General features: G+C 38.0%; 1 protein-coding gene across 1 annotated transcript in view; it reads left to right on the top strand.

Moving 5' to 3' along the window:
• Positions 1-2,305: 2,305 nt before the first annotated feature.
• The window catches only part of LOC103104304 (mucin-2-like), a 70,489-nt gene continuing 60,606 nt past the window's right edge, over positions 2,306-12,188 (top strand). Inside the window, exon 1 of the mRNA XM_007483275.3 lies at positions 2,306-2,323. Within this exon, the coding sequence (XP_007483337.2) occupies positions 2,306-2,323 (18 nt within the window). The remainder of the gene's footprint in view (positions 2,324-12,188) is intronic.

The raw sequence follows: 12,188 nt of genomic DNA, 5'->3' as shown, positions 1-12,188 counted from the left end.
GATCTTTACTCTCTGTCTCCAACCTCCTGGTGCCCTAGGCTTAAATAAAATCGAAGTTACTACTCACATTACTTATTATAGTAGCAAATATTAATACAAAGACATGAATAAATATTAACAATGCATTGGCAGAACAAAATCCAAAGCCTCAGTCACTTCTTCACTCTTCAAAAGGTACATGAAATAGCATTCTCTCGCCAATGCTGCCCATGACTCCTCTTTGATTCTAGAAAGAAAACACAAAGATAGTAATTTAGGACCCTGAGAAATTCTTGTCAAGACTATCTCTTAAAAAATAAGAGTTAGGGCAGTTAGGTGGCTCAGTGGATTGAAATCCAAGCCTAGAGATGGGAGGTCTTGGGTTCAAATCTGGCCTTAGACACTTACTAGCTGTGTGACTCTGGGCAAGTCACTTAACTCCCATTGCCTAGCCCTTACCACTTTTCTGCCTTGGAACATTGTATTATTAATTCTAAGATGGAAGGTAAGGACTTAAAAAAAAATACAGTGGTGGATCAATGGAAAAGATTAGGGTTATGACCTCAGTAATCTAGTGTTTGATAAACCAAAGATTCCAGCTTTGGGGATAAAAATTCACTATTTGACAAAAACTGCTGGAAAAACTGGAAAAGAGTATGGCAGAAATTAAGAATAGATCAATATCTTATACCCTATACCAAGATAAGGTCAAAATGGGTATAAGAATTAGATATAGTAAGTAAATTAGGGGGACACAGAATAGTTTACCTGGCAGATCTATGAAAAAGGGAAGAATTTATAACTAAACAAGAGAAAGCATAAGATATAAAATGAATCATTTTGATTACATTAATTTAAAAAGCTTTTGAACAAACAAAACCAATGTAACCAAGATTAGAAGGGAAATAACATACTGGGAAAAGATTTTATTGCAAATTTTTCTGATAAAGATCTAATTTCTCAAATTTATAGAGAAAGAAGTCAAATTTATAATAATGCAAATCATTTGTCAATTGACAAAAAATGGTCAGTTATGAATAAGCAATTTTCAGATAAAGAAATCAAAGCTATCAATAATCATATGAAAAAGTGTTCTAAATCACTCTTGATTAGAGAAATGCAAATCAAGACAACTCTGGGGTACCACCTCACACCTATCAGATTGGCCAATACAACAGTAAAGGAAAGTGATAGATGTTGGAGAGAATGTGGTTAAATTGAGACACTAATGTGTTGTTGGTGGAGTTGTGAACTGATCCAACAATTCTGAAGGACAATTTGGAACTATGCCCAAAGGACTATAAAACTGTTCCTACTCTTTGATCCTGAATACTACTATTGGATCTGTATACCAAAGAGGTTAAAAAAAAAGGGGGGGAAGGAGCTACTTGTACAAAAAAATAAAAAGCAGCTCTTTTTACGGGGGGCAAAGAATTAGAAATTGAAAGAATTAATTATTAATTAATTGGGGAATGGCTGAACAAATTGTGGTATTTATTGATGATGGAATATTAGTGTATCATGAGAAATGATGAGCAGGATGATTTCAGAAAAAGTTGGAGATATCTACATGAATCGATGCAGTGAAATAAGCAGAACCAGGAGTTCATTGTACACTGTAGCGACAATATTGTAAGATGATCGATCAACTGTGAAAGACTTAGCTACTCTTAGCAATATAATGATCCAGGAAAGTTCTAAAGGACTTATGACAGAGAATACTATCCACCTCCAGAGGAAAAAAAAACTGTTGGAGTCACAACGCAGATCAAAGCATACTATTTTTCCACATTAGTTTATTTATCTATGGTTTTATTTGGGGGGGTTAGGTTTTATGTGAGCATTCTTTTACAATCATGACTAATATGAAAGTATGTTTCGCATGATAATACACTAAAAACCCAGCTCAAATTGCTAATCTTCTCCGCGAGGGGGAAAGGAAAGGAGGGAGGTAGACAATTTGAATCTTATAATTTCTAAAAATGTATATTAAAGACATGTAATTGGGAAAATGAAATATCTTTGAATAATTTAAAAAAAAAGGTTGACAGTCCTTTCACAAAGCCTCTTCAGGTTCTCTTACAACAAAACAGTCTTGACAAAAATGGCTAAATTCTCTTTTGGCCTTCTCACAGTCTCATCACAACTAACCTAAACACTTCATTTGTTTAAGAACTGACAGCTTAAACAGTTCTCCCACAGTATTTATGTCATAAAGCAGGATACTCAGAGGATACTAAAACTCTGACGGGTAACATAATTTCCTTGTCAAACGAGTAAACAAACAGACCCTCTAGGCTAATTCCTCAGGCTTCAGATAAGCACCATGACCTACACAGGAAAGGTGAGTTCAACTGAATCACCTTTATCCTTATTGAAAGTCCTTCTGTGCTCTGAATGTCCTTCTCCTATATAGGCTAAGTAAACTTCCTTTTGTTAACAAGTAAATAAACTATGAGCATCTCATTTCTTTTCATTCCAGAACCTAAGGTATCCAACTCTACTGGTCAGACCTGGACTGTTCAGTACTGGACCATGTGGACCCAGCACAGGAAAGAAATGCTTAACTAAATCAACTATCTCAATGAACACCCCCCTGCTCTGAATGTCCTCCCCCTATTACGGCTTAGTAAACCCCTTTTCTGCTGGATAAACTGAGAGGACTAATCTAAATTGTTCTAATTCTGAACCTCAAGTTTCCAATGGGTCTGGTCAGCTCTGGTGTGTGACAATCTCCAAAGATCCCTTCCCTTCCCTTCCCTTCCCTTCCCTTCCCTTCCCTTCCCTTCCCTTCCCTTCCCTTCCCTTCCCTTCCCTTCCCTTCCCTTCCCTTCCCTTCCCTTCCCTTCCCTTCCCTTCCCTTCCCTTCCCTTCCCTTCCCTTCCCTTCCCTTCCCTTCCCTTCCCTTCCCTTCCCTTCCTTTCCCTTCCCTTCCCTTCCCTCCCTCCTTCCTTCCTTCCATTTTCTTCTTTCTTTCTTCCTTTCTTCCTTTCTTCCTTTCTTCCTTCCTTTCTTTCTTTCTTTCTTTCTTTCTTTCTTTCTTTCTTTCTTTCTTTCTTTCTTTCTTTCTTTCTTTCTTTCTTTCTTTCTTTCTTTCTTTCTTTCTTTCTTTCTTTCTTTCTTTCTTTCTTTCTTTCTTTCTTTCTTTCTTTCTTTCTTTCTTTCTTTCTTTCTTTCTCTCTTTCTCTCTTTCTCTCTTTCTCTCTCTCTTTCTCTCTCTCTTTCTCTCTCTTGACTTGCTCAGGGTCACACAGCTAGGAAGTATCTAAAGCCAGATATGAACCCAGGAACTTCCATCTTCAGGCAGTTCATGTTGATTATATATATCCACTTGGTTGTCCAAATGTGTAGACAGGCAGTTCCAGGGAAGCATTGAGAGATCTCTGGAATCTTGCCTATCCTCTTCCAAGGGAAACTGAATTTTGCCTTGATGGAAGAAGAGGACCCAAGACAGATCACTCTATGCATAATCCTAGACTACAATTTTATTTATCTTCCCCATCCCAAATATTGCTAGTTTAGAAATGGTATTAGTCCAGAACTTCAAACCTCTTTCTTAGCTACTCTCTCTTAAGGAGAGAGGGTGGTGGGAGGGTAGGATTTAGTTTGTACACTCATCAACATGGCCCATTCCCCTCAAGGATAGTTCCCCAAAGGATCATCACAAACAGTGAATAGTTAGTAAACTTATTCTCCAAGTAAGGAGTATAGAGAATATAGAGAAGTTTTACAGTTTAGAATAGACCAGCTAATACATGAGTGTTTATGTGGAAGTGAGATGGGATCTCTGCCATCCAAGAGGGATCCCAATCTCATGCAAGACAAATTCCCCAAAATCTATAGGGAAGCTAGCTGAAAATCAGGGATATGTCAAGGAACTGACTTTTACTACATGTCTGCATGATCATTTTTTTCTTTCTCATCTCTGGAGTCTGTCTTGAAAAGATGCTAGAACCATGACCATCAAAGAAAACATGAAGAATGTTTCTCCTCCGCAAAGCTTTCAAGTTAACTCTTCCTCCTCTTATGCAAGCATGGACTGTCACATGAACATTCTTTCCACAAATTAGGAGAATTTCATAGAAAATGTCCCAGGAGTGGTTGGAAACCCAGCCTACATTCCTAACATATTGCTACATACAAGAATAATATTCATAGTCTCTCTGGGAGGAGCTTTCCATAGGTAGAGTACATTTCCAGAAAGAACACTTAATCTTGTGGGAAGACCATAGGCATGAGCCATACCTAAACTTTGCTTAGAAAGACTAAGGCCAGAATGAACCATAGAAAGAAGCTTGATCTACCCTCTTTGGGGTCAGGCTGCTCTCAGGATAGCCCTGGTTTGTATGAGTTAGGAAAAGGAGCTCCTTGTGGGAAAGGGACTCCTGGACAAATCTTCCATTGGAACCTGAGGTGGGTTTAGAAAGGATATCTGTGGGAAAGGGGGAACAGAGGTGATGGGTAGGGGTGACTGCTCACTCCTCCCATTCCATATGCCTCAAGTACTCTGAGCAAGAATAGTGGTTAGGGAAGGCATTTATGCCCTAACCCTTCACTTGAGCAATGAGCTAGTGGCAGGACTGGGGTTAGAATTCAGGTCTCCTGACTCCCGATCTCTGCTCTCCTCTTTCCATCTAGGTCTCATTTCCTTCCCCCTTCCTCCATTTTTCTCCAGCTGGATCATATCTAGTTTATTGCTAACTAATTCCCATTTGAAGAGCTAGCTGATAAGAAAGTAGACCTCCCAGGGAAATAAGTATATAAGGGGGAAATTGGATGACTCAGTGGATTGACAGCCAGGCCCAGGGACTTGTAAAGATTAAAATTTAGGGGAGATGGGGAGACTGAGGCAGGTAGAAATTAGTTTCTCTCTGCAAGGAGTATTATATTTTTTAGAGGTTTATTAAAGGTTAAAGATTAAAAAATATACAAGTAAGAAACATGTGCCTAGGCCAGAGGCCTAGACAAAATAACCTCACATCACGCAAGAGCCCGCCTGCTCCAAAACGGAAGTCCAAAAAGACCAAAAGCTCCCCTCAAAAGCCTTTAAATCAACCTAAATATCTTCTCGATCTCGGCCCAGGTGAGATTACAAGGCATTCTGGGGAAGTGGAGCAAAGGCTCATGGGGATTGTAGTCCTGTATTCGAGTCTATTTTTTACAGACTGGAGGTCCTGGTTTCAAATCTGGCCTCTGAAACATCCCAGCTTTGTGACCCTGGACAAGTCATTTGACCCCCATTGCCTAGCCCTTCCCACTCTTCTGCCTTAGAACCAATACACAGTATTGAGTCTAAGACAAGGTAAGAGTTTTTATAAAAATAAATGTTTTTTTATATGAAAAAGAATTTGAATACTCAAAAGACTCTAACAATAGAATTTCAGATGCCGACGCAATAAAATAAGTCAGTATTATGCAATCATATATTTAGAAAATTGCAGATCATATAATCCAATCCTTTCATTTTAAAGATAAGAAATAGATCACACTAAGCGACTTGACACCCAATAGGGAATAAATCCATGGTTTGAAACTAGGGACGCTGATTCCATGCCCAGCATGTTTTCTACTATACCAACTTGCCTCTGTTCCTCCATGAAAGCAGGTTCAGTCTAGCATTGCCTTCCCTTAGCACTTGCCTCTCCTCCCTCCCTCCCCAGCAGATCTCAATGCTGTCACTTGTCCCCACTCAGCTAAAAATGTGAGGAGACTGTAAGGAGGGGACAGATCACTTCTTCCTCTACTGGGCATATGAGAAGACTGAGTCAAGGGGAAGAAAAGTCTTCTTAGCATCTTTATCAGTAGAAGTAAAGGGGAGGGTGTTGAGCAGTCACCTTCCTGGGCCCAACACAGAGTTATGCCTCCTGTGTTAGAAGTGGACACAGACAAATATCTATAAAACCATGGAATAAATAGTGGCACTGCCTAGTGGGAATTATTATTATCATTTAGCCATTTGAATCATATCCAACTCTTTATGACCCCATTTGGGATTTTCTTACTGGAGTGGTTCAGCCATTTCCTTCTCCAGCTTGTTTTACAGATGAGGAACTGAAGCAAACAGGGTAAAGTGATTAGCCCAGGGTCACAGAGCTAGTAAGCATCTGAGGTCAGATTTGAACTCAGGAAGATAAATCTTCCTATCTATCCACTGTCACCTACCTGCCGCCTAGTAGGAATAGGACAGTGGTATTGGTGGGGCTGCCCCCACCTAGTAGGAGAGGGGTCAGGAATCCTGAGTGAAAAAGAGTTGTGGGATGTGATGACCTAACATGGGAAGTGCCTTGAGGAAGAGAGGACAAGAAAGAGAAGATTTCATGTCTGGCCCCTAATCCTATGCACTTTGACATTCCTGGGTTTTGTGAACACACTCCACAGACTTCACTTTCCCTGATGCCTCTAGCTTTTGAGTAACCATTCCCACAACAATATGCTGTGAGAATTAAAATTAATTTTCAATATCTCAAGCATTATATTTATAAGATTTATTAAAATTAAAAAACTAGAGTTAAAAGGTAGCTAACTAACAATGCTTTTTCTCTCTGCTACCATTCTACTCTTTGTCCCCTCTCTGTGTGAATATATAAGGTCTCTGATGGCAGTCATCTCTCTTAGGGTATCTGGGAGTGGTTGGCGCTGGAGGATTTGGGGAAGGTCTCTTGTGTTAAGCAAGATTGTGGGTCACTTTTCCCCCTTCAACCCACCATCACTACGACTATTACTACCCAAGGACCAAATACTGTCCCATTTAGGGACAAAGTTCTCCAGGAAACTCCATTTCAAATCCCATTTCATTTATTGCTGGGTTTTCCCTGCTGTGGGATATATTTCTCCAGTTCCTCCTGATAGAAGCTACAGCTACTTGTACTCTCTGACCCACAAGTTGGGAGATTCTGGAGATGCTCCATGTCCTTGCTCCTCTTGATGCAGGGTGATTAGGGAACCTGCCCCATCTTGATGTGAGCCCATTCTGACACCTCTGATACTTTTCTCCCCTAATTTTACCCCCATCCTTATTCTAGAGAGAGAGACAAAGAATGGGATCATTCCTGCAGAGTCTGGGAAAGTTAAGGAGGAGGCTTTCCTTTCCTTCCTGTCCATGAGGCCTCAGAATTGAAGATTTGCCACTTTAATCTCCTTTGGGAAAGTTCTCTGAGAGCCCCCTCTAACCCAAGAGAGTTTTCTGTCTGAATTGAGGATGGAGAAGAGGAAGTGAGAAGGGTCCTCTGGAGGGTTCCTATCATTTCTCTTTATTCAGAGTTTTCTCTGGTTTAGGTACTCTCACATCTTTCTAGCCAGAGCCCTTTCCCTTGATTATAGAGGCAAAAATCCATAGAGTTTGAGTGACTTCCAGAAGGTAGAAGATTATTAGAGTTTGGTTGAAGAAAAACAAGATTTAGGCTTGATGTGAGTCTAACCACAAGGGGGAGCTTGTGAGCAACACTAGAAGTCCTTCCATGCCACAGCTGTCCAGTTACAGCCCTGGCTGCAAGAAAGCTGGCGCATGCCCGTTCATAGCCCTCTTGCTGAACAGTTGTGCATTTGAGAAGCTGCTCCTGCAGTGCCCTTTTCTTGTGTTAGGCCACTGGTTCTCAAAATGTGATCTGGAGACCCTCAAGGATCCCCAAGATCCTTTTAAGGAGTCCATGAGGTCAAAACTATTTTCCATAATGTTTACATTTCTAATGATAGATACTGATGTAAATAAACACAAACAAAAGCTATTTGGGGGTATTCAAGAATTTTTAAGACCAAAAAGTCTGAGAACCACTCCACAGTACTTTGGAGATCCATTTAGGTTGTTTTTTTTTCAGGCTTTCTCCACAGGAAGCCCACTCTGATCAACTTGTGCTTCAGGTTAATGCTGCATCTTTCCTCTCTGGTACACAGAAGAATTTTCTGGGTTGCTTGTGTGTGTGGGGTCGTTTTGGGGGAAGGACTCTACGAATAAATATAGCTGTACCCTAAATGATGCTACCCCGAAGTTTTTCTTCTTTGAGTGGACTACCTTACCCAATCTACTCTCAAGCTGCAGGTCTGGGATTGCCAGAGTGGGTGGTATTCTCTCCTGCCAAGACTCACAACTCTCCGGGTTCCAGGATTTAACTCTCATATGTGTGTATGTGATGGGGATGAGCAATGTACCATTACTTGCTACTGTAGCTCAAGCCTTTGCCAGTATGCTTCCCTTTTGCCCCAACTCAGTTACCCTGACACCAATGGTTCTTTAAGAAGGAATTTGAAATATGAAATTAATTTTTTCTGAATTTCATAAAAACCAAAAAGAGAGAACATATCAAGTGGAACAGAAAATGAGATTGTATGAGAAACCATGAATTTCTACTATACAGCTTGATTTTTGTAGAGAGGATATAATAAATTCAATATTTCCAAGATGTCTTGCTTGTCTGCATCTTTTTCTGAACTCCCTTTGTTTTTCTTTTGTGCATTTTAAAATAATGTTTCAATGACCTTCTCCCCTCCCCCCCCTTTTGGGGCAAAACTATTGATAGTTTCACTCTTTCCCCTAACATAATTTCTGTATATTTCCAACAAAAATTAGCAGCAAGAGTTAAAAAGAGAAACTTCATTTAAAATCACCCTAGACAATATAAAATACTTAGGAATCTATCTGCCAAGACAAACACAGGAACTATATGAACACAACTAGAAAACACTTCACACAATTAAAACTAGATCTAAATAATAGGGAAAACATTAATTGCTCATGGGTAGGATGAGTTAATATAATAAAAATTACAATCTTATCTAAATTAATTTATTTATTCAGTGCCATACCTATCAAACTACCAAGAAACATTTTTATAGAATTAGAAAAAATTATAATAAAGTTTATCTGGAAGAACAAAAGAGCAAGAATATCAAGGGAAGTAATGAAAAAAATGTGAAGGATGGTGGCCTAGCAGTACCAGATTTTAAACTATACTATAAGCAGTGATCATCAAAACAATATAGTACTGGGTAAGAGACAGAAGGGAAGATCAATGGAATAGACTATGGGTAAATAACCTCAGCAAGGTAGTGTACAATAAACCCAAAGATCCCAGCTTTTGGGATAAGAACCCATTATTTGACAAAAACTGCTGGGAAAAATTGTAAAATAGTATAGGAAAAATTAGGTTTAGATCAACATCTCATACCCTATACTAAGATAACTTCAAAATGGATAAATGACTTAAATATAAAGAGTGAATCATAAATAAATTAGGAGAACATAGAATAATATACTTGTCAGATCTATGAGAAAGGAAGGAATTTAAGACCAAGCAAGAGACAGAAAACATTATAAGATGGAAAATGAATAATTTTGATTATATTAAATTAAAAAGGTTTTGTACAAACTAAACCAAATGCAACCAAAATTAGAAGGAAAGCAACAAACTGGGAAAAAATTTATAACAAAAGTCTAATTTCTCAAATATATAAGGAACTAAGTCAAATTTATAAGAAACCAAGTCATTCCCCAATTGACAAATGGTCAAGGGATATGAACAGGCAGTTTTCAGATGAAGAAATCAAAACTATCAATAATCATATGAAAAAATGTTCTAAATTCCTCCTGATTAGAAAAATGCAAATCAAAACAACTCTGAGGTATCACCTGACACCTAGCAGATTGTCCAATATGACAGAAAAGGAAAATAATAAATGTTGGAGGGGATATGGCAAAACTTGGATACTTAATGCATTGCTGGTGGAGTTGTGAATTGATCCAACCATTCTGAAAGGCAATTTGGAATTACCACTACCAGGTTTGTACACCAAAGAGATAAAAAAAAATGGGGATGGACTTGTTTGTACAAAAATATTTATAGCTGTACTTTCCGTGGTGGCAAAAAATTTGAAAATGGGGTATTGTCCCTCATTTGGGGAATGGCTGAACAAATTGTAGTATATGATGGTGATGGAATACAATTGTGCTATAAGAAATGATGAACTGCTTAATTTCTATAAGAACTGCATGAACTGATGTGGAGTGAAATGAGTAAAACCAGGAGAACATTATATACAGTAACTGAAACATTGTGGGATGATCAAATGTAACTGACTTTGCAATGCAATGATCCAGGGCAATTGCAAGGGATTTATGAGAAAAAATGCATCTATAGCTAGAGAAAGAACTTTTGGAGTAAAAATGCAGAAGAAAACATGATTTATCACTTGTTCATATGGGTATATGATTTGGGGTTTTGATTTTTAAAAATTACTTTATTACAAAAATGATATGGAAAAATGTTTTGAGTGATAATACATGTATAATTCAGTGGAACTGCTTGTCAGCTTTGGGAGGGGGGAGGGATGATGGGAGGGGAAACAACATGAATCATGTAATGAAGGGAAAAAATTTTTTTAATTAAAAAAAGAAGTTAGTAGCATAGCTTCTTTGTCAGTCCTCTGGAGTCATAACTGGTCATTGCACTGATAAGAATCCTTAAATCTTTCAAAATTCTTCTACTTTTTGATGTTTTTGTCATATAAATTGTTCTACTCACTTTACTCTGCATCAGTTCATACATTATCCCAATTTGAAATATTTAAAATTTCTGATGGTGCAAAAATATTCTATTAAGTTTATGCACTATAATTTTTTCAGCCAATCTCCAGTTGATGACCATCTCCTTTGTTTCTAGTTCTTTGTTATGACAAAAAGAACTGCCATATTCTTTTATTTTCTATCTGAAATATACTTTCATACTACTTCAATCAATAACCATTTATTAAGCAGCTACTATGGGCTAGGCACTATGCTAAACAATAGAGATACAAAAAAATGCAAAAGACAATCTGATGGATTTTTCAGCTCTACTTATCCAGGCCTAATCTCTTTCAGTATCCCAACCTTGCATTTCCAACTGCCTATCAAATATTTGACCTAGATATCTCATAGACAAATGTAAAACTCAACAGATCTAAAATGGAACTCATAGTCTTTTCCCTAAAACCTTTTTTTTCTTTACTAACTTTTCTATTTCTGTAGAGAAAACCACCATCCTTCCAGGCTTTAGGGAATATAGCAATGGGCCTAGAAACAGGAAGATATGAATTCAAAATCAATCTCAGATACATTTTTAGCTGTGTGAGTCTGGGCAAGGCACTTAATTTCTATCTGCCTTGATTTCCTCATCTGTAAAAGGAGATAATAATAATGGGGATTATTATTATCTCAGAGGGATGTTGTGAGGTCGAAATGAGATATCTGTAAATCTCTTTGCAAACAATAAAATACTATATACATGCTAATTATTATTATTATTAATCTTTAACTCCTCTGTCACATTCACTCCACATATTCAATCAATTGCAAAGTTATATATATCTCCACTTACTCAGCCTCTACTCTGGTACATGACTTTATCACCTTATGTCTGATAATTGTTAGTCTTTCTGCCTCAAGTCTCTCCTGACTCTAGTTCATTCTTCAGGAGACTACCAACTCCAGGGGTTCCTTATTACCTCTAGGACCAAATAAAAAATCTCTTATTTGGCTTTTAAAGCCCTCCATATTCTGCCCTTATCCTACCTTTCCAATCTTCTTATACTTTCTCCACTTTTCCCCGTATAATCCTTTACCGCAATCCAGTGACACTGGTCTCTTTTTTATTTCTTATACAAGATATATCATCTCCCAATTTTGGGTATTTTCACTAGCTGTCTTATATGCCTCTAACTCTTTTTCTCTCTACTCATCTTTGTTTTCTGGCTTCCTGTACCAGCTAAAATTCCATCTTCTGGAAGAAGCCTTTCCACATCTTCCTTATTTGTGCCTTCCCTCTGTTGGTTTTCCCCAATTTACCTCACATGTGTCTTGTTTGTACATAGTTGTTTGCATGTTGTCTTAGACAGCAAGCCCTAGTGTGTGTGTGTGTGTGTGTGTGTGTGTATCTCTAGTGCTTAGGCATCTTGCCTGACAGGTGCTTAATAAATGGTTTGCAAATAACAAACCAATGAGTATAACTTCCATTCTGAGAAATTCTAGACTGGATAATTGTTGTGGTTCAACATCTACAAAAGGAAGAGGATTGCAAAGAGTTAGTCCATGGCTTTATCAAGAATGGGGTATGCCAGATTAGCCTCTTAAAAAATCAGGATTACTAAATTACTATCAATAATAGCTTGCCTAAAATTTAGTTAAGCTTTTGATAGAGTATTTAATTTACTTCCTATGGAGAAGATGGAGAAATACATCT

Source organism: Monodelphis domestica, chromosome 2, assembly GCF_027887165.1.
Source record: "Monodelphis domestica isolate mMonDom1 chromosome 2, mMonDom1.pri, whole genome shotgun sequence".
Classification (NCBI taxonomy): Eukaryota; Metazoa; Chordata; class Mammalia; order Didelphimorphia; family Didelphidae; genus Monodelphis; species Monodelphis domestica.
This window is presented reverse-complemented; position numbering and strand designations above follow the sequence as displayed.